The sequence below is a fragment of the Panthera onca genome, chromosome B1 (genome assembly GCF_046562875.1).
Source record: "Panthera onca isolate mPanOnc1 chromosome B1, mPanOnc1 haplotype 2, whole genome shotgun sequence".
Classification (NCBI taxonomy): Eukaryota; Metazoa; Chordata; class Mammalia; order Carnivora; family Felidae; genus Panthera; species Panthera onca.
The window spans coordinates 73,574,584-73,598,588 of NC_138342.1; the positions used below are offsets into that span (position 1 = coordinate 73,574,584).

Below are 24,005 nucleotides of genomic sequence, written 5' to 3' on the forward strand. Positions count from 1 at the left end.
ATCTTCTAAGTGTTGCATGCTCTGGTGCTCTGGGCAGGTGTTTACATCTAAACTGCTCTCATTGGCTTTCTGTAGATTCTTTTAAAGTTTATTTATTTATTTTTGAGAGAGAGAGAGAGAGAGAGAGAGAGAGAGAGAGAGAATCCCAAGCAGTCTCTGTGCTGTCAGAGCTGAGCCCAACGAGGGGCTGGAACGAGGGGCTGGGCTTGAACTCAGGAGCTGTGAGATCATGACCTGAGCTAAAACCAGGAGTTGGTTGCTTAACCCACTGATCCACCCAGGTGGTCCTGTTTAGATTCTTTACAGAACCTTCCCCCGCCAGTCTCCCCTCCTCCTTTAAATGTGCATGGATGCTGCTCACAGATTTGTGTGCAGGTGTTCAGGTGTATACTCCCTCCCCTCCTCCCTCCCTTACACACATCACCAGGGATCTCCAACCTACAGATCTCTTAGCATTGTCCTCCAGCTCTTGGGCATAAAGCTCCTAATTCAGTCCCTGTGAATTTTGAAGGTTTCCTCCAACAGCATTCAGCTGCGGTGGAAAGAGATTAGTGAAGTTGAGCATAATTTTATACATTTATGATGCTTGCTGATAGAGTTTGACAAATTTCTCTGTTGTATTGCTCATCCTTTGTAATTGATTTGTAGATGTTCTTTCGATTTTTCCAAATTCTAATATTTTGTCAGTTACATGACTTTTTTTAATTAAAAAATTTTTTAATATTTATTTTTAAGAGAGAGACACAGAGCACAAGCAGGGGAGGGGCAGAGAGAGAGAGAGAGAGAGAGAGAGTCAGTCACAGAATCTGAAGCAGCTCCAGGGTATGAATTGTCAGCATAGAGCCTGATGCAGAGCTCAAACCCACAGCCAATCAGATCATGACTTGAGCCAAAGTCAGACGCTCAACCAACTGAGCCACCCAGGTGCCCCACATGACTTCTCTTTAAATCTTAGTTACTTAAGTTTTAAATTTTAGTGTAAAGTTACCGATTGTTTTCCTTTTTCCTCCTTTTTTGAATTGGTAATATTTTTATTAGCATTTAACTTTATATTTTAAAAATCATATTTGGGGCGCCTGGGTGGCTCAGTCGGTTGAGCGCCCGACTTCAGCTCAGCACATGATCTCGCGGTCTGTGAGTTTGAGCCCCGCTGACAGCTTGGAGCCTGGAGTCTGCTTCGTATTCTGTGTCTCCCTCTCTCTCTGCCCCTCCCCACTCATGCTCTGTCTCTCTCTGTCTCAGAAATAAACAAACATTAAAAAAATTAAAAAAATAAAAATCATATTTGATATGACAAAGTTAAACTGAATCAAAAATATTTTCCCAATTCTTAAAGGTCTGGCAACTCTAAATGTTTGAACGTATTATCCTCATACTTTAAACAAAAAGGGAAATACGTTTAAAGTCACATAGGTATTTCATAGTAATATTTAAAATTATTTTTAGTACTTACCTAGTTTTTAAAAAAAATGTTTATTAATTTGGGGGGGTGAGGGGCAGAGAGAGAGACAAAGAGAGAATCTCAAGCAGACTCCATGCTGTCAGTACAGAGCCCTACACAGGGCTTGAACCCACGAATTGTGAAATCATGACCTGAGCTGAAATCAAGAGCTAGATACTCAACTGACAGAGCCACCCAGGCTCCCCACTATTTATCTGGCTTTGTGTATATATATATACACACACACACACACACACATATATATACACACACACACATAAATACATATATATATACATAAATACATATCTATACACATAAAAGATGTAGGGAAATATACACACACACACACACACACACACATATAAAGTTTGCGAAGTAGAAGAAAATGGCAAAATGCCAGCCTTTTTGTAATTGAGTGATAAAGTTCAAGCAAAGAAGAAAGCAAATCTCAAAGGAGTATGGGAGATAAATGACATTTTGTTTTGCCTATGTTATTTGATCCACACAATTTTGCAAAGTAGGTACTGTTATCCTCAACTCACAGATGAATGTGCTGAGTCTCAAAAAGACTAGATGACTTGGACAAGGAATTTGGCTTTAAAGCTGAAATTTGAACCCAGTTTTCCTTGGTTCTAAGACTGGGTATTTACTACTATATCCCTTTGAACATCCAATTTATATGTCTCAGGTATCTGCCATTGAAAAAAATTGGCTGAAAACAGTGTGCATTTATATGCAAAACCTCCCAAGAGTGAAGACATACGTGCAAGTGCCCAGCGGAATGTTTGGCACATAGCTATTATCCTTTGTATTGACTTTGGGCAAAAAGAACATAGGTAACAGGAAAATACTTTCCAAGCCTTTAAGAAATCTTACCTTGCTTCTAAACACCTGTAATATCTTTGACAATGACATTCTGCTTAGTTTTTTTTTAATTTTATTTAAAAAATTTTTTTAATGCGTATTTATTTTTGAGACAGAGAGAGACAGAGTGTGAACTGGGGAGGGTCAGAGAGAGAGGGAGACACAAAATCTGAAGCAGGCTCCAGGCTCTGAGCTGTCAGCACAGAGCCCGATGTGGGCTTGAACTCACAGACCGTGAGATCATGACCTGAACTGAAGTCAGAAGCTCAACCGACAGATCCACCCAGGCACCCCTGCTTAGTTTTTTTTTTTTTTTTTTTTTTTAATGGCAGGCCAAGGTTCCTGTGCTGTTTGATTAAGAGGTGTCAAGTGGGAATTAAAAAAAAAAAAGATGTAGAGAAATAATCATCCTTGAGATGCCAGTACTCCCACCAGAAATCTTTCAAGCACTTTCAGCTTCTATCCTGACAATTTGAATTTCAACTATCTTAGTCCTCTATGCTATATTTAGAAAAACCGGCTGCAGAACATTAACATAGTTCTAAGGGTCTAAAGAGTTTAGAACTCTGTAAATTAGCTGACTGATAGTCTAGGGTGGTGTTGAGGAAAATTAAACAATGTTGGTATTCATGAGTTCATTAAGTATGGGTGGTAGACTGAACGTGATCCTATGTGGTTTACAAAGAAAGACTTCACAGGAAACAAAAAATATTTTGAGTCCACAATCAGTCCAGTGAAGCCAGATTAAGCTATGAAGGTTGCTCTTGTATTTACTACTCAGCATTACAGATGTGGATGGGTGAGAACAGTGGCTGGAAATGTCATCTAAGGAGACAAGCGTCTGGTTAGTGGAACAGAAACAGCTACAGGCATAAGACAAACTATCTCAGCCCCCTGAGGACCTTTGTGTGATCTAACTTTCCACAAATAGTATTTATATCTTTGGAAACACATGAAGTTTAACTTTTAATGGCAGCTCTATTTTAGGCCAAAATAGTGTGTACTTATATACACAGTAGTTGGAAGTTTTTTTTTATTTAAAAAATTTTTAGTTTATTTTTTGAGAGAGAGAGAGAGAGAGAGAGAGAGCAGGGGAGGGGCAGAGAGAGAGGGAGAGAGAGAGAGAGTCCCAAGCAGGTTCTGCAGTGTCAGGGTAGAGCATGGTATGGGGCTTGAACTCATGAACTGTTGAGTTCACACCCCGAGCCGAAATCAAGAGTCAGATGCTTAACCAACTGAGCCACCCAGGCACCCCAGAGTAGTTGGAAGTTTTGAAAGAATCACTGTTTAAAGTATATAGAAATTTTACTAAGTTATTTTTGAGAGTTGGGGTTCATAAATCTTACACCTCTCCCACTCTACAGTTTCTTGATGAAGATAGATTCAAGGAGGCACAAAGAAATCCAATGATAGTGTTAGTTTTATAATGATTAAGCTAGATTGGAGGACATGGCTGGACTTTCCATCTTCTTCTAGGAACTTAGACCACAGGATCCCAACTTATTTACCCAGGAGTAGGCAGAGAGGCTGAAACTACACAGCATACACCTGGATGGCCCTGGGCAGGAGGCCGCTAAGCCTAGATGTGACATAATATAAGCTTGAATACAGGTGCTCTGTGCCACCACAAGAGCTGATGCACCCTGTACCTCCATGCCCTCCTGTATTTCCATGAATGTCAAGCTCTTATCACTTTCACCAAGCCAAGAGCAAAAGTATGCACACACGCACACACACACACGCTATATCATCAAGAGCAGGAAAAAAAATCACTGCTTCTCATCTGCAGGTGTTGTTGATTCTGTGGGAATTCTATTTTAATCAAAGGAAAAAAACCCCTTTCATTGTAAATACTTTCAGCTCCACTGTAGATTTCTAGCAGAAGTGTGTCACGTTGAAAATCAATTGATTCTAAACGTCTAGGGCTAAAATAACACTTTTGACAGCAGTGCAAAAGCAACAACAACAAAAAGAACAAAGTAAATTTGAATCTCTGTTATGTTTATTATGGAAAATGAAATGCAAAAAATCATACTTAAAATTTTTTGAGGGTAAAACAAAGTCATCCGTCGAATTTCCTTCCTTCCTTCATTCAAAAATCAAATTCAAAATGAGAGCAGAAGTGTATAAATTCCAAAATCCTGATCTATCCTTATTTAAATCCTAATATTCCATATTTTTTTCTAGGAAATAAAATTTTATTGGTAGGTCAATTTCTGGAGGATGGGGACTTTCTTGAATAAACCATTTTATGACTTTCATATATAGACATCATGAAAAGATATAAATTTAGATTCTAATATTGATACATTCATAAATGGAATTTCACTTTGAGTACTACTGTTTTTTTCAGAGATTTAACATTATACTACACTTTTGGTCTTTCTCAGCTGAGTATTGACACACACAAATGATTTTCACATTGACAGCTATAATTTTTCTGGGTGGCATTTAAATTAATATACATCGTCCAAAATAATTACACGAATTTATCTTTTAAGCAACAGTAAATATTGACAAACATCAAGATTTCACATATTCTGCTCTTATAAACAAGTATGGTTTTAGTAGTTTAAAAACACAGCCAGCTATAGTTACAGTGTTCTTATGATTGGTTAGCCTTTTATTTTTATCTAAGATACAAAGATGGCACATTAATTCTCCAAAACATAAATACATATTAAATATTAACTTTCTACTGAGAAATGGTTATATTTGCACTTTGCCACATGGAGTTCTCTATTAATGGAAACTCATATACCATTTATATCTTCAACCTAATACCCAGGCAACATAATTTTTAGTGTCAAGGAATCAGGGTCAAATTACATTAGATTTTAGGAACCAGATCAGACTTTTTGATCTCTAATAGAGTATTTCCTTTTAGGAAAAATGAGAGAAACTCAAACATCATTTCACTGATTAGAATTGTGATAAGTTGACAAGTGTTGTCCAGTGTTGACATTTGCTGGCTATTGTCTCTCATCTTGTTATCTAGTCCACACAGTATTACCTGTTATCAATAATAGGAATTTACTTGAGTCCACTTGACGGAACTCCCAAATGCTCATATTCTATTATCCTGCCAACATCATCTGTAATTTAAAAAAAAAAAAAAAAAAACTTTTACTCTTTGACTTCTCTTTGGTGTTGCTAAACATCATTTTGCTTATCTCAAGAGAATGCGTAAAATCATTTTCCTCTTCAAGGGATCATATACTGTTTTGAAACCTATGGATAGATCTCTAAAAAAAAGGTAGGGCTTTTATCAGCCTGTGCAAATAAACACACGAATAAATGTACAAATGGAGCCTACAAAACATAATTGATTTTCCCCAGTGTTTGTCATTTCCAGATGTAAAATTAGGTGCTTAAAGAACAGCATTAAACCTTTGAAGGTGCTCAGGTACCAGTCTATGACAATAACTAGATTTTCATAGTGAGGCAGGGCTTTCCTAAGCACCAAATCTGCTACCTGGGAGTATAACACCATTTAACGGGGAGCATTTGATCCCATGTTAATGTATAGAAAACAGAACAGTCATGGAAAGATGCAGTTTTCAATTGTTTTAACTTGTAATTTATTTAAATATTAACAGTATGAATGAAATGCATTTATGTGTGTATATATATGTGGGTAAGCTATTTACAGTTATGCCATGTATACATTTTTATGTGTAGAAAATGAAAATACTCATTGATTAGCCCTTTTGAGGCTTTTGAACAACTGTTTCGTTTTCCTGCTTTCGTACAACTCTTTGAGGATTTAGGTTAATTCATACAAGGTATGTACACAATCACACCCATAGCATGTACATCCTAGTCACACACTTACCACGGAGAGGATGTGTGAGGAATGTAAATCATGCCGGTGGTCAAAGAACTGACCTTACCTGTGACTAATGGCATGGTTAATTAACCTGGCAGATTTAGTAACATGCCAGTGTATTGCCAATGTATTCAGCCTTTGTGATAATTATGTTACCTACTCTCAGAAATGATAAAACACACACACACACACACACACACACACACACACACAACAGCCCTTTCTGACCTTCAGAAATGAAAGGACAAATTCTGTTACTGAATACACATGTACACTTCTGTTGGCTTTATTCATTTTCATACATGTGCCTACCCGATGACAGAACTTGGTTTTGAAATGGGACACGGCATGTTTTTTTTTCCTACACATAGAAAGAGAAAACCAACCACTCACAGACTATACACACTTACAAAATGTATTGACATACCACAACCGGCTACAGTATTATGCACAACATATTGTTCACATGTTAGTACAGCAGAGATAAATACATTGAGGAATTTAGGAATTATTAGTATATTTCTTTCTTGAGTTTTCAGGTCAGGCCCTGTTGACCTTTCTCAGCCTCAGGAAAGCTATGTCCAGATGTCCTTAAAATAAAAATTAGTCTCTCCTCTCCTCTAGGGATTGAGGAGCATGACTGTAATACTGCAATCTTCTGATTTACCAACATCAGTTTAAGATGTGATGGAAAACATTATGAAAAATAATTTACTCAAAGATGTGGCCTAAAAGAAGCATTTAGGAATCTCAGCTAAAATCATTAAGAGATCCTGATAAACATGAGTAAGCTCCTTCTACCCACCCATTCAACATAGTTTGCTTTGTACAGTCTTCATGTGATATTAAAGCAATGATATGAAACAGAAAAATCATTTATCCACTTAGAAGCTTTGCTAAAAAATAGGCAATCTAATTTTTTAAAGTAACAAAGAGTAATGCTAGTAGTAATGTTAAAAAGCAAGCCATAATTTTCACCCTGCAAATCAGTGGATGACATCCCCGCATCATAAGAGATCAAGAAAGAAGTTAGCATTTCTCTCCCACTTATTTCTCCTTAACACATGTAAATCACTAGGTTATTTCTCATCATAATTCTCACCATGCTGGTTGATGATTTGTATCATTTTATGAAATGTAAAATAGTGACTTATTTTTTTGCAGCCAATTGATTTTGAGCTTGAACTGAAAAAAGGGCTAGTATTTAGAAACGCCCATCTGGAATATCATTTTCTGTAAGGCATTATTTGAGGCCCTTTTTGATATGAGTACTCATGTTTTAGTTATTTTACATTTGGGAACACATTTTTTTCATAGCTAAGGCTGGTAATCCTCTAGGCAGAATTAACTGAATTGCTTTGCTACGTGCAAGTGTCCAGGAAGAGTAATTACTATATATTTAACCCCTCTGTTTCAACAAAGTTTCTGGTTGGATCTATCTTGAATTTTAAGCTAGCAAGACTTTTTGACTCCTTTTTCGTCTTGGCTAGCATTAAGACAGAGATGTTACCTTATCTCTACTAATGTCCACCGGCGCTGTATCTCTTTATAGAGCTCCTAAACACGTTTTTCGAGCAAGAAAGCAGAAATTATGCCTTCGCTTGTTTTATCTTGTGGGTTATAGTCAGTCTTCACGGAGCAAACCATATTACATAACGGTGTGCTCGTATAGATGCACTTGCTGGTATAACTGCCTCTTTTTGGCACATTATTGCTTGGCTTTAATTTCATTTTCAACAGTCTTTATTCTCATGATGAGTATCTGAGATTTCTGGGTCTTAAAAAAATAACAAACTTGTGACTAACATCTTGTTGCACCATTCTGGCCTCCATAGTCATTTCACCAAGGCCCATGGTTATTTAAATGTTCTTTATAATTATCTTCACCTTGACTTAACTAATAGTCAACAGTAATTTTTCAGGATTTTTTGTTGTTTCTATCTACACATATATACAGATGTATCGGATTTACTTTGAGAGGTTATCTGGTTGTGGCAAGTGAGTAGTTTAGCTGGTGAGTGTTCACAGTTAAGAGTAGCTGTAATGACCTCTGGCAGATGTCACTGATTACTTGTGAGACAGAATTTTTCCACCTCAATCCATCTTCATTTATGTCCTTGGTCATCGCAAATAAAGTTTATCTTATTTCTGCAGCCAAGGAGAATTTTTTTTTCCCAAGAGTAGGATAAATTTCATGGAAATGTTTCAGTATTTACAAGACTATTTTTCCCCCTTTGCAAAAATGTCTAAAATTTTGTAGACATCCTTAAGCCTGTGCGTCTGCAAAGATGACATTTATAATTACTCATCCAGTTGCAGAATTCCATTAAGAAGGCTATAGTTACAAGAATGGACAGGAGATTTAGCGTATCACCTGTTATCTGCCAGGTGGCAGCAGCTGACCCACATTTGGAGAGATTCAACCAAAAGGGCCACACACAGCATCAAAGAACGTTGCTCACAGAAAACAAAATGCTCGAATATCAATATAAAATAGCAAACACTGAAGCAGACCTGGACAAGACTTCTGATTCACTGTGTAGACAAAACAGGGGTGGGGACAAGATGGTCAGCTCAATTATCCAAGATACTGCTGAGTTCACTGTATTATCATCACAAAGGGAAATTCACAGGCTTCATTTCTCAAATACCGTTTAGGACAAAGCAGGAGAGAGTAAACAGTATCATCTCCATGGCAGCATCGTAGCCGATTAGTAAATCAGACAGGAAGAGGCCCACACAAGGCTACAAGTGCCCAAGTGTCAGTAAAAACACATATACATATATGCAAACCTTATCCTAATGTATTGTTTTTCTTTATACTGATTCTTAAAAAGTAGACAAGAGATGTGGTGAATTATCTGGTACTAGAAATGGACCACTTTTTTAACACTTGCACAATATGTAGGAGGAATAGAAGATAATTTCTCACATTTTGGCAGCAAAACAGTAACAGTGGATACAGCAAAGGCCAAACAATTTACATTAACAGCATACTCATATATATCCTCTGTAAACAAAGTGTAAAGTCACAGGATATTATATTCTTCATGTGGTATATACAGGTATTCTCAGAATGATGGGAACTCCTAGAAATGAGAGAAATGACATTAGAATAAGCTAGGAACAATAAAACCTCAATACTCTCAGGATGCAACCAAAAGTCATTTCCTTTTTCTGTTTTCTAGTTGAAAATGACAAGCTCCTATTAGAGATTTGGTCCCCAAATTCAGCCTCTAGGGTATATGTTACACATGCATATTCACTACAGTTTGTTTCAATTTTGAGATGTAAGCTATAACGTGAAGAATACTGGTGTCCAAAGTACCAATTATCAGACAATTCTGAAGATTAAGAAGTCATCAAAAATCAAATTATATTGACATAGCTGAACTTGTCAAGGTAGGAAAACACACTAATATATTTTATAAATATTTCATTTTGGACGCAAACAAAAAGGATTCTCCGACCTAACAAAATGTTAAACTTATGCCATTGGTCCAAAACATAAACATAGAGCAGTTGGTCTGTGGCACCAAAGCCAGTAATCCAGAAGGACATAATTAGAAAAGCACTGATGATAAACATATGACAGCTCAAGCGGTGCCATTTTTCTTGTGGTCATTAAAATAGAAAAATCGACATTTAAATTAAAATTCTAGTATTCACTGGGTAAGCCATAAAGCCTCTTAACACTGTAAATATTTCATTATCTTCCAGACACTGTGTTCTAATTCATCTCTCTTATACTACTTGCTTAAGAAATATTTTATATTTCCTCCATATATCTCAATGATTAAAAAGCATGTTTTTAATTTTCTCTTTAACGTGTTATTTATTTTTGAGACAGAGAGAGACAGAGCATGAACGGGGGAGGGTCAGAGAGAGGGAGACACAGAATCTGAAACAGGCTCAGGCTCTGAGCTGTCAGCACAGAGCCCGACGCGGGGCTCGAACTCATGGACCGTGAGATCATGACCTGAGCCGAAGTCGGCCGCTTAACCGACTGAGCCACCCAGGCGCCCCTGATTAAAAAACATTTAAAAGGAACAGAACATCTAAAAGAAATTAAGGCCAAAAACAATTTTCAACCTGCTATGTCATGCAGCCAGGCTAAGAAATAGCCCAACAAATTCAAAGAATCTGCTATGAAAGCTGTTTTCCACTTCCATTTTGTTGAACCAACCTAAGGAGTCACAAATGATGTGCTGCATGTCAATGTTGTGTCACAGATTGAAGTGAGGGAAAATTTTCAGGTTAAGGTTTTATGGTATGAGTACTTGGAGTGTCATAAAGCAAAAGCATGGCTTGTCTTCAGGAGGCTTCATTATTTACCCACTCGGTGGTCTTTTCCTTACTGTTTTGAAAAGCTGTTCCTTCTTTAAGATTCAATACACAACTAAACGAGAAAAGTTTTATACTATTTTATGACAAGCTCTAGAGTGTGGCAGAAGTAAAGGTGAAAAGTAAAAAAACAAAAATAAAGATTAAGAAGGAAAGGCTAGTTCCAGTACCAAAGAAAACCAAAGTTACTAAATCAGATCTTAGGTTTTACTATCAGAGGCACGCTGCAACGTTACATTTAGTTTTAAGTAACTTAACGTGATTTTCTTTTAATTTAATGTGCGACAAAGGTCTACAACTCTCTTAGGCCTCTGCCTCATTTTTAACTTGAGCTATTTACAATTTATAAGCTTACATTTATAATTTATAAATGTATAATTATACATTTCTAATTTCAGTAATTCTAATTCACGTGGTTACTCTAACCTCATAAGAATAAATATTACTACCAGATGCTAAATTCTTCCTTTCCCCCTATTTTAATGCAGGAACAGCCTGTTCTGGCCCCTCCCTACACAGCCGAGGATTACCTGGGGCCCACCCATCTGGAGCGGGCGCTGCTGACAGCTGCTACTGTGTACACAGGGTGTTCTCTGTGTGTACACAGCACGTATGCCAACGTGTGAGGGAGACAGGCAGTGAGGAAGGGGTAGGAGGGACACGACACCCTGGCAAAAGCATCTCCAACAGAAGCCACACGAACACTACTACAAACGGGTATTCGAGGCCAAAGAGAGAATTTTAGACTACATCTCTGATCCTTAACAGTAATTTGATTGATAATCTGATGGCAATTTCTACTGTAGGTAGTATTCTTAATAAGGGCCAGTTGGTAAGAAATGGGAAAATGTGCCTAATTAAAAAATTCAAAGGGTGGCTCCAAATGTAACCACTGTGATTTTACCATTCTTAGGCTCTAAGAGTACTGGGGCTGCAGTCCATTTATGCAGTTGTCATCTACGGTCCTATTGCTTTCAAAGAAGCCAGGGGCTATTTACTAATTTGGGTTGTGCTCCGTTTAGCATGTGGTGTTAAAGCTCAGGCACAAAAGATTTTTCCCTATATGCTCAGAATCTGCAAAAGAGAATTAACAAAAATAGAAGCCAAAACAGAGGTTTTGAGTTTACTGCACAAACGCCATTTATGCGTCACCAGAGAGAGAGAATACATGGATAGATGCTCTTTTCTGGCTCATCGAGGGGAATGAGCTCAGAGAAGGCAACCAGGGAGCACCCCTTCCACATTTAACAATCTGGCTTTGTAAATGTAAGGTGGAGACGAACAATCTCCCTACATGAATCTAGGAGGGGAAACTTTTCCAGAGCCCTGCCTCATCTCCCTTTTCCACACCCCTCCAACTCTCAAGCCACTACTGGTCATCCCAGCCCAGTACCCTGCAAGACACTCATGGGTACAAATGAAAAGCTCCTCTTCTGGAGGCAGGTGAGCGCTGAGCTCAAACAGGTGCCTATGGTTTCAAAATCTATAGCCCACTAGAAGCTCAAACCAGGTTTTAGTAAGGGCCTTTTTTTTTTTTTTTTTTTTTTTTTTTTACTGGGTTTGAAGGATGAGACACAATGGTATTTCTGTTAAAATCAGTAAGTTGACAGAGGCTACCTTTTTACTACAGATAAGAAATTTAAGCAATTAGATGATATTAGTCTACCTACAAAAACATGAGAAGTTTGTGTTCTATTTGGTGTTCACTACATTTTCTATTAGAAGCTACTGCATAAGCAAGTCAAAAGGAAAACACAAACTGCATCCCATTTATAGGAGTTGAAATTAGACCCATTGCTTTTGTTACTTCCTTTTTTTGACACAGAAAAGGTTTCAACACAGAAACCTTAACACTCTCAGCAGAATGTTTTTGGAGAACACCTGTACTACACAAACTTTAGTATACTTAATAATTTGATGACTCTTTCCAAGAATTCAGTTGCATGTACTTCCTCTAAAGAAATAGAAATTTCATCTCGTCAGAATCATAGAGATGCCCCTTGCCTTCAGTGCAGGAAAATCTGTAGATATAAATTCAAGTTTTACGTGGGCAGTATTCATATTCAAAAGCTCAGCTAATTTTCCTAACATAACTTTCTTACATTTGTTGACGATATAACAAGGTTTACCAAAACAGTTATCTGCAGATGTTGACAAATATTAATTCATTTGGTATTGTATGCATTTAAATGCTTTTCCTTAATGTCATCTGGCTGAAGAGCAAGTAGAATTTATTTCACAGTTTTACATTATAGTTCTTATCGTCTACTTAAATTCTGTGTGGTAATAGCATTCTTATTGCAATATGACTAGAAAGTATAACAGTATTTTTGCTAGTTTTAATATTAAGCAGGGATTTTAATGGAAACACCACAGTGTGATATGTTGAGGCAGTAATACAAAGTGACACGTATTTAATGATAGTGCTAGTTCTATAAGTAACATCATATTAAAAAATCCAGTGAATGTTATTTCCTCTTAATTAGGGTCATTAACCTTCAGTGGAGCTTTCTTCTTTTCTTTTGTTCTTTCTTTCAAATTGAAATGATATTTTTATTTATGGAGCCCCAATCAAAGGACCCAACAATTCTTAATAGCAACTTCCAATAGTTGATTCTTGCTTGCTTGTCTTCCTGGTCTCTCCAAAAAAACAAAAACCAAAAACCAAAAACTAAGTAAGCTTTGACAAATAGAGACACTTAGGAATACCATAAATATACACAAGGGTTCCCATACACATTCCCTTTCAGTCTAGCACAGAAGAAGGGGCAGGACGAACACAGCAGTTGGGGCGTCGAAAGTTCTGCAGCATGGACTGTAAAACACTGTGCTGCCTTCCTTTGAGCTTTTTATTTGAAGAAGTATCTGAGGAAATGGATCTCCGGGTCTGGCTGTTTTGAGCTTTGATTAATTTCTCATGTTCCCTGATTTGTCTTTGTAGATGGTTCTGGATTGCGATACCCAGGGACTCTGGGTCCAGGGAGGCACCATACACTTCCCAGGTCATGCCCTGCTCATCCCACACGACGTCCCTGACACGCTTGGACTGTTTCAACTGCAGCTTGGAGTCGGCAGCCAGCTGCTTTTTCTTCTCTCCTGGGGTGAGTCCCACCTGGGCGGCAGCCGCGGTCACATTTAACTTTTGCTCCTTGAGGAACTCGCTGACTCGGCTGGCCCGCCGTGGGCTGGCTTTGACCAGGCGAGAAGGGGTCCTCTTGCCAGAACCTGGACTGGAGTCACCCATGGAATCGGATGGGAGGCTCAGGCTGGTGGCTGTCTTGGTCTGTCTATTTTCCTCCAGGGTACCCTCCTGGTTCTTCCTCACTGGGGAGGGCGTAGGACTAGCAGCTGACCCAGTGCCTCCACTTTCTTGAGATTTAGGATTGAGCAGCAGGGTTTTGGCCTCTGCCCTGGCCCTGACATCAAGGATATCGGTGCCTCTACATTCTTGTTTTACTATCTGAGGAGATGCTGGCTGCTTCTCTCTTGCATCTCCTTTGTCAGTGGGATCCAGGCTCCCGGGCTGGTTGGCTTTGTTGGCAGGACCACAAGAGTCAGAGAGTTGGCAGTCTGGGTTTGTTTCGTGACCATCTGTGGTTTTCACTGCAAACTCAGATGGCTTGGTTTCAACTTTCCTCAATTCATGATTTGTTTCGGTTTGACTTCCTGCACTGAAAGAAATCTGGTCAGTGGGGCTGGCTTTCAGGGACCTGGAATTCACACCTGAAAGCTGTTTAGAGGTGGGCTCTTCCCTTGCTGGGGTCATTCCTGCAGACCCTGTATCTTCCTTACACAGATCCTGAGTATTACCGGATGCCACGGTGATGGATGAGATCTTAAGGACCTCACTCGGTAACCTCATCAATTTGCATTCCCCTTGGAGAGCTGTGGAAACAGCGGCAGCTGCCTGGATGTGCACTTCTGGCATGATGCTGGGGCACGGACCTGACCCTTGTGGGGAGTGGATGTTGTCAGATAGCTCCAGCGTGTGGCTCCCACTGCCGCTGCCATTGCAAATGACACGCAGCTGCTCTTGTTCCAAACACTCAGGAATTGGGGTTTCCTTTAAGAATGCAGCGAGGATGCTGGGGCTGGTGGAGACCGATCTGTTCTCCACACTTGCCACTGCCTGCACCCCAGCATCTTGCCGAGCCCTGTCGGGAGCTTCCGTGACCTCACTTGCAGCTTCGTTGGTCATTGTACTTGCTTCTTTGAACCTTGACACCTGATCTTGAGGACGTGTGGAGACTTTGCTAGTGAGGTGGGGTGGTTGAGGTGTCACAGAAGTCACGGACTGGCTGTCTGAGGTGGTGGCTGAGGGCTGTTTGTTCCCTGAACATCCTTCTTCTCTCGCGGGAGAGTCACAGGACCTTGTCTGGGAGTCGCATATGGCTCCCGGCCTTGCCCCTTTGGGTTGGCCTACAGGAGACGAGGGGTGACTGAACACCTTGGCTGCTGTATTTGCAGTCTGCAGCATTCCCTGGATTGTTTTTTGAGAAGAAAAATCACAGGGCACTTGGTCTTTGCTGTTGCTCTGGGTGCTTCCCACAGGGCAATTTGACTTTTCAGGTTTTTCAAGAATCTCCCCATCCGAGGTTCTCTGTGTTTTCAGCAGAGTATCTTCAGGTCCTGATAAGGGGCTGGCATTGAGCTGGTCACCTGGGGTCACCTGGTGGGTGTGTTGGTTGGCTGGCATTGTAAATGCTTCATCTATGAGATCCTTTCCTGCTGCAGAACATGGGGCTGGTGCTGTGGGTTCACTGCTTCCTGGCAGCTGGGTTTTGTCAGAACTGCATGTAGGAGACACTTTTTCCACCTCATTGAAGACACCAGGAGAAGACATGTCTGGCTGGGTGGTCTCATGCTCAAAGGCCTGCATCAGGACCTCAGCAGCTGCACTGGGGCTGAGGTCTGGCTCTGCAGGAATGCTGGAAAGGCCATTGGTGTTCTCACACAAGACGGCTGGTGGAGACCGAGGGGAGGCAGGCTGCACTTCTCCTAGATCCTCTTCTTTTCCAGAAGCTGTGATCAAGGAAGTTTTAGCCGATCTCAAAGGGTCAGGTACAGTCCCCATGGAATTCTTCTTCAGGAAATCCTCAGAGCTCTCCCCAGAACAGTGTTCCACCTGGGAAGCAGTTTTAGCTCAGTGTAGGGATGGAGTCAGGGACGATTCCTCTGAAGGATCAATCTGTGAATCAAGGAAATAGTATGATTAACACGGTACAGCATTTAGGGGTTGAAAATACAGCAAACTGTAATTTGTACAAGATCTTATAAGCACACTAAACCTTTTCCTCGTGTATTCGTTGCTATAAAACATAGATCTCGGGAAGAAAGACTTTGAAAAAAATATTTTAATTATACAAGTATTATTTGGTACATTAGTTTCTGCTTGCATCCCATTTCTGTCTGCAAATAGGTTTTTAATGTATTTACCTAAGCATTTGATAACTACCCAAAAGTCATTTGTGTAGTCTGATTTACCAGATATCCGAAAATCCTATAAAGCTACTGTAATCAAATCAGTAAGTATTGAAATAGGCCTAAACAGATACGTGAAATAGAATATCTAGAAATAAATCCACATATAAATGAAGATTTAATATATGACAAGAGAGGCATTTCAATTTAGTGGCAAAATGATGGATTATTTAATATAAGGAGCTGGCAAACTGTTTATGCATCTGGAAGAAAATAAAGCTAGATCTTTATCTTATACCAACTCCAAAAATAAATCCTAGATGGATTTAGATAGATTAAAGGTTAAAAATGTAAAATAAGTAATTAAATAAATAAAATCCTATAAGAAAATCTAGGAACCATAAATATAATCTAGGGGCAGAGAGGGTAGGCTTCTCTTGGCAAGGGAGAAAACACACAAACTAAGAAAAACATAAGGGATTGAATAAAACCCAAAAGTTTTGTATGGCAAAAGATACCATAAACAAATACAATAGATGTGAAAAACAGATGTTTAAAATCCTAGAGGACAGGCAAAAATATCTATCATATAGCAGAAGCTCTTAAAAATTTTCAGGGAAAGAAAATAGGTCTTTGGAAAAATGGACACAGAACATGAAAATGCAGCCTGCAACATAGGAAACGTGACAGTCAACAAGCTTTTGGAAAAATGATCAAATTCATCTGTAGTCAAAGAAAATGCAAATAAAGTAACAACGAGATTTTAGTTTACAATACTTCCACCTGCAAACCTTTTTTTAAAAAGAGCTGTAACATTATGGCCTGGTGAGACCTAGCAAAAGGAAGTATTTTTATTAATTGTAGGTGCATATTGTGTATTGTTACAGCTTTCTTAGGGAAGCAGTTTAGTTTTTAAAGCTAAAAATACACATGTCCTCGACTCTGTGATCCTAACTCTATCAACAGATGTAAAATACCAGCATATATAGATAGGGATACAAGTATGTTTACTGAAGTACTATTTGTAGGGGCAGAAAAACTGGATGCAAACTGATTTCCATGAAAAGGGGGAGTAGTAGAATAGATCAAGACATATCTCTACTGTAGAGCATAATGCAACCATCAAAATAAACAGTTAATTGGGCTGTAACTTTTCAATTGGGAGGGATTTCTCCAAGGTATGGCTGAGTGAGAAAAGCAAGGTAGAGAAAAGAATATATACATTTTCCTTTTTGTGACACAGTGACTTAAAACACACAGTGACCTAAACACACAATGACCTAAAACAGACTGTGTATGTGTACAGACATGTTTGTATACGATTATATAAATTCTAAAAATATTTAGACTGAGACATATTAGGTCTTAAATGGAGGGAATGTGAGGAGTAGAAGACAGTAAAAGAGAGATGGAGGTACTGAAAGGTGGGGAAAAACTTAATTTTTTAAATCTGAATTTTATTTACTTATATTTTTATTTGAGAGAGAGAGCGAGCAAGCATGGGAGGGAGGGGCAAAGGGAGAGCAAGAGAATCTTAAGCAGGATCCATGCTCAGTGTGGAGTCCGACACAGGGCTCTACCCCATGACCCCTAGGATCATGACCTGAGCCGAAATCAAGAGATGGATGTTCAACAGACTGAGCCACCCAGGCGCCCCATTCCCATCCTTGGTCTTGACTGTTTTCTGCTAAAACCCTTTGTCCAGGTGTATATTCCATTTCTTCCTTATTGGAGTTTTCTGTCGCAGTCACTTACTGGGCACCAAGCCTGTCTTCCCCTCTGCCCCTTCCTCATCCGCCTATATTATGCCTTTCCTCCCACTCTCTGCCCTCCTCATCCTCAAAAAGCCTACCCATTCTTCAAGGCTCCACTTAAATCTCATTTCCTTTCTGAAGGCCTCTAAAGCTTTCAAGTCATAAAGTCTTTCTCTCTTTTAAAAATCGTACAGCTGTGGTCATCTGGGTCCTTCTAATGTGCTGTTTTTGTACCTTTGTTACTCGTGTAAATGTCTTATTTCTCCAAAAGTACTTCAAGTTCCAGGAGGGAAGGGGACAAGCTTATTGATTCTTTTCTGTTCACTCCACAGGAGACAGTGCAAAGTCTTGTGCATAAAAAGGTGTTAATTGATCCCAACTTCCCTCCCAAATGGCTATTATTAAAGCCTTGCCAAACTTCAAAATAATAGGAAATGTTAACCCATGACATGGAATATTAATCAAAACACACAATTTAAAAGAGTGCTATTTTTAAAAGTAAAAAAAAAAAGGTTGTATCTTATTTATGAAACTTTATCTGAATTCAGTGTTAGGCAATTAAAAACAAGTACATTGGACACCTGCTACAAAAGCGGGAAGGTTTCATAAAGCCAGGAGTATAGAACATCTCCTGTGTTATATAGCTGGAGCCAAGAAACCTGGTTTGCAAAGAGGACTGTGAAATATAAGCAGCTCAAAGTTCAGCAACTGAAGCTGAAAGACTTAGAAAAAGACAACATTTCATAAAGCTCTCAGAATTCGCTGTGTTTACTTCCATTTTCCACAGATACCTAGTTGATTATACTAGTTTAACTTTAAAAGGTGTTTCCTTTTGTTTACTTTGTCAATAGAGGCAAAATCCATCAATTCAAGAATCAAGAAGAAAGGGGCCCCTGGGAGGCTCAGCAGGTTGAGTCCGATTCTTGATTTTGCCTCAGGTCATGGTCTCCAGGTTCCTCAGACTAAGCCCCTAGTAGGACTCTGTGCTGACAGTGTGGAGTCTGCTTGGGATTCTCTCTCCCTCTTATTTGTGTTTTTTTCCCCTCTCTCTCAAAATAAATACACTTTAAAAAAAAGAATCAAGAAGAAAAAACAGATTCTTGGCTCATACTTGTGATCTGAAACTCTTGATTCATGGATAGATAGGAAATCAAGACTTTTCTCAATCATATCTGCTAAAGTAATTGTTACAACATCTCCATGTGTCCAGGAATATTTTCCCCTCCCCTCTCCAACTAGAAGCAGAAATCTATAGTCTCCAATAGGTTAGACAGATAGGGTATTTTAAAAGTGTAATTACTTGGTGGTTTAGAGTGGGGAGTGTATATCTTTAAAATCAAGCTGAGTCCATTATGATAAGATTTAATAACCTCTACAAATGAAATTGCTAACAGGTAATCCACAGACTGAATGAATCCCTGCAGGTGTGTGTGTGTGTGTGTGTGTGTGTGTGTGTGCGTGTGAGAGAGAGAGAGAGAGAGAACTGCACGGTTTCCCCTTCTCTTCTCTCCCTTTCTTCCCCCTCCTCTCTTTCCTCCTTCCCCCTTCCTTTTCCTTTCTTTTTTTGTTTTATGAATTGAAGAGATCTTTCATAAAAAGCCAGATTTCCCTCTTTTTGTTAATTTTTAAAAACTCAGAAGGTATGCATTTCTAGGCAGCAACCACCAGGTAGTGATGATGAGGGCTGGCTACGTTGTTGAGCATGGACTTTCCACATGGCCCATTCCCCACTACCTTGCTTTCCTGGTTTGTTATTACTTACCTGGGCTTGTGTGCGCAGTCAAATTTGAGAACTTTGGTCTAAGAATACTGACAGAGTAGACTTCCCAACCTAATTTTTAGTCCTCTGAGAGCAGTTCAGCATTGTCTTTAAGAACATGGACCCTGGGGCAGAATTCCTGGATTATAGTATCAGTTCCACTAGCTAACTCTAACTCTGTGTGCTTGGGCAAGTTAACTTAACCGCTCAAGGAACCCATTTCATCTATAAATTGAGGATAATAATCATGGTACTGCCTCAGTGGGATATTGTGAGGAATAGATTTAACATTTAGAACAAACAACATCTTGGCATATATTAAACATCTTATGAGTACTAGCTTCTTTTGAAAACCTTGATATTTAGGCTTTGATCTGTGTTAAAGAAAAAAACTATTCTGACACTTGTGAAAATGGTAAGGAAGACTTTACTTAGGACTATTGGGATACGTGTCAAGACTACTGCATAAAGAGAGAACGATCAAGTTCAACTCCAAATACAATTGCAGTAATAAGTGGGGATTTTTAACTAAAGAGCAGTTAAGGGGGGGTGTCAGTGGATCAAACATTACTAAGAGGAGAAATCAAAGGTACAGGGACTCTTGTTGAATGCAGGCCAAGTGATCAGACACCAACTAGGGGATGGTGGGAGAGTGGGAAATTTAATCTGTTATTGAGGATATCAGATATTAAGGGTGGGAGGATTCTCTCTAAACTGGCTTAGCAGGATTCTTGCTAAAACTGGAGACTACAAGAACAGGCATGGAAGCCCAAGACCGAGGCCTAGTCAATAAGAGGGCTCAGAGGAGTCTGACTAAGGTTGGTCAAAGAGAGAGTCTTTGTCATATGCACTGGTGAATATGGATTTTCTTATAATACTCTCTGCAGCAATATGAATTCTTTCTGAATTGGCCATAAATTGCAAAGGAGCTAATGGTATCTCTGATTTTGTCTTTCAGTTTGATAGGAACTAGATTCTTAATAGCAGGTGTCTTTGGTCCTTCTGCCCTTAAAAACATGAGCAAGGATTTAAGGCCTTATTGCAGCAATGCAGCAAGCCTGCAAGGTAAATATTATCCACCTTTTACAGGGAAGGAAACTGAGGTCCAGAGGTTAAGTAACCTACTCACGGCTGAATACCTATAATTCCTATTGAATTGAATTTTTATGGGTGCAAATGCCTGGGCTCTTTCTGTGAGCTTCCTTATTATCTGTAACCCTGGAAAGAAAATGTAAAGCAAGAGAAATATATATCTCTATCTCTATCTATCTATCTATCTATCTACCTATCTACCTACCTATCTATCTAGAGGAGAGAGAGAGAGACTTCTTTTTGCAAGTGATCTGCAACCCAGGGGCAGCCTGCATGGCATTAACACAGACTACCATGACATTCATAACTGGTCACTTTATGAAAAGCCTGCCTTGCCGAAGGCTGACACTGCCACCATTCATCCTGAAAATAGTGGGTTCCACTACTATGCCACGCTGCCTATTTTCATAACAGACACCCACGCTTAATAAGACAAGCAGCAGGGAACCTCAGCCCTTTGTGATTTGCTACAGAGCTGCTCTGGTGGGAAGAGCATTAGACAGAAAGAACAGAGAGAGGCTTGGCAGTCCTGGACCGGCAGGATGCTAGTACATTGCAGGTCATGGCGATAATCTTGTGCACAGCAATTACCTTTGCCTACTTCAGAACTGCCGCATTGCTAGAACAAGGACTTCAGGATGTCATCGCATCTCTTTTAGTGACATTCTAGGTAAGTGTTACAGGGACCTCGGTGATACCTCTGTCTGCAGATATCTGACAGCAGTTTTTAGCCTTCAGATGGATGATGCAAAGACCCTTGAAGAACAGTGAGGCAAGAGGTAAGAGACTATTAATCCTTAAGAAAAGGATAAAGAAAAAAAATGTCATCTGGCATCCTATTCAACCTGATTTTATTTTGCTCCCTTTAATCAAGAAACTTTGCCTAGATATTTGCATTCTGAGCCCAGCAGATTGTGCCAGTGCACAGTTTTAAGGAGAGGTGATTCAATCCCAAGAAACACCCACAAGCTAGGAAAAGCAGTTCGTTCTTTCTTTAAAAATTCATACCTTCGCAGTAACAGCTGCCTCAAATGCACTTCAAAGATACTTGCTGAAAAATTGGTTCTTCCCTTCGAACTGCATCTAAAGCAAATCAGAATGGCTGAAGAGACAAGAAGTCTGTTTTGCTCAGTGCCATTGACAGTGCCCGGTAGACTTTTAACCCTAATGGTTACTTTAATAAAGGCACAGGAGAAACAAGCCGCATCCTTCTCCCCATTCAAGTCATTTGTTCCACGCTATTCTAGAAAAACAAATGCATGGTTTATTATCTCATTGAATTCCACTGTAAGTAGGGCCAGATAAAAATCTCTTAAGAAGTAAAAAAGGGCTTTAAGACGCATGAAACCCCAAGCAGATCCCCATCTTTTGTCAAACACAAAATGTGAACAGGCGGCTTCTAAATTCACCACAGATAGAAATCACACGGCTCAGCGAGCGCTTACGTTTTTACTTTCTGTATTCCAGACACAGTTCTGCAGGTGAACTTAGTTAATCCTCAGAATAACTCCATAAGGATGAACCTACTATGAGTTCCACTTTGCAGATCTGGAAGCTGCGGCAAGACCACACAAGCAATCAAGGTTAAAGACCCAATTTGAATCCAGACCCTCTGAGTACAGAATCCATGTTGTTAACCAGTTTTACACAGGGTTGAAATAGGGCACTTTTCATGGAGGCAAGCTCAATGACCTGTGGAGGAAGCCTCATCAGACAATATAGGAAACAATGGAAAACTCAAAAAAAAAAACCAAAAAACCAACAAAAACACCCACATAGCCTTAAACCCCTCTCACTGATTCGGATGAACAGAGGTAAACTAGACTACACAAAAATTCCTGTTCTTCATAATGATTAATCCCATTTGGACATTTTAAGGGCCACAGACTTTTCTGGGAAGCTGATGAAAACTAGGGACCTTCTCTCTAGAAACACAAACTTGCCCACACGTGTGTTTGTAGGTAACTTTAGGGGGTTCCTGCCTGGAAACCATTCCCAGACCATCCATTAATATCCTTTTATCTAAGAAAAAAATTTTATGATAGGAAAAGATAGGATTCAGTAGGCAAAGAGGGAAAGGTTAAGACCTGAGGTCCCGGGGTGGGGCAAAACAGGTATTTGGGAACAATGCCAGGAGGTTCTGACCACAGCAAACCCCCTTGGAGTAAGGTTCCTCTTAAGACCATAGCAGACACCACCTACTCCCCCTCAGGTTCCCCTCAGTAATTTGACAAAAGACCTAACTAAAAATTAGTAGACAATAAAAACAACTTCAGTATGGCCATAGACCACCCCTCATACAATGGCATCGCGCCAATGAAGAATGGACAACCCAGCTCCCAGAGTGATCCAGCCAATAAGGGTAGGACCTGAGAAGGAGCAAGGGGGAAAGGAAGGTGGGGGTGATCAGAATTTTACAGAACAAAGTCCTTTGCCTATTGTCGTGGGCATTCACTTTCTAATGTCCCCTCTCTATAAAGAGAGCTTTCACACTATTCTTACATTTTGATCTTATACTCTGACAAACTTTTGCCTGCTGCTCATTTATTTTGTGTCCACCTCTTCGTTCTTTGAAGTGCTAGACAACGAATCCCGGTATTGAGATAAAAACAACAAACAAACCAACCCTTGCAGCACCACCACAAAATTAAATTTACCTGCCTCACATTGTTGTTATAGCATTTAAAGGAAATGAGCTAAATACTTAGCATAGTTTTGGGAAGATAACAGATAATCATGAATTATTACTATTTTAAAAAATTATTATTTTGGCGTCATTTACCCGAGGAGGCATGCATTATGCGATATATTTCATAATGACTCTGTCTTAAGTGGTCCAGCAGAAATGTTTACTTTTTATATTCTCCCCAACCCATCTAAAGACTATTATTTGAAGAGGAAACTTTTAGCTAATTCACAAATTAGCACAAAAATGAGGTCTATTCTTTTTAGGTCATGGGTGACACATGAACTTTTGGGTTCTTTCTCAGCAAAATCAAGACTCAGGTTTTAATGACCTTGAAAAATTAACCCCTCAAAAGCACTATTTTCCTACCTGTGGAGATAACTCATAGCTAAATATCAATGTTTCTATTTAAAAATGCTTAAAATAAGTTTTGTTTTTTTTTTTAATTTGAACTCTTCTGGGGAAACATGAATAAAATAATTGTTTTGTTACTTCCTCCCTTGTCTAATCAAGCTGGCTCTTCTCATTTACTCTGTTTGCCTGATGGATATTTGAATCTGAATGTTTTCCTCTTCTTTCGCAACTCGGCTCTGAAGGATTTCAATTGCGAGCGTATTTTAATTGCAAAGAGAGTGCAACAGGATCTCTGGGCTAACTAATGGTTAAACAACACCCTATTAGCCATAAAATAAGAGCTCTGTATTTGCATTTTAAAATCCTGGGTGAGATATGATCTAAGCTGCCCGCATCCCAATTTTCTCAGGATATATTTAGCGCCACTCAGCCTTACAAACAAGTATTCTTGTCCTTGC

General features: G+C 39.3%; 1 protein-coding gene across 3 annotated transcripts in view; it reads right to left on the reverse strand.

The window, feature by feature from the left end:
• Nucleotides 1-4,305: 4,305 nt before the first annotated feature.
• The window catches only part of GPRIN3 (GPRIN family member 3), a 66,888-nt gene continuing 47,188 nt past the window's right edge, over nt 4,306-24,005 (reverse strand). The window contains exons 2-3 of one of the 3 annotated variants that reach the window (XM_060654643.3): nt 13,218-15,669; nt 4,306-9,226 (exon numbers count right to left, since the gene is read on the reverse strand). In XM_060654643.3, the coding sequence (XP_060510626.1) occupies nt 13,228-15,555 (2,328 nt within the window). In that variant the 5' untranslated portion in view covers nt 15,556-15,669 and the 3' untranslated portion in view covers nt 4,306-9,226; nt 13,218-13,227. Of the gene's footprint in view, nt 15,670-21,515; nt 22,033-24,005 lie in introns of those variants that run through there. The other 2 variants (XM_078445909.2, XM_078445908.2) reach the window with 2 other exon arrangements.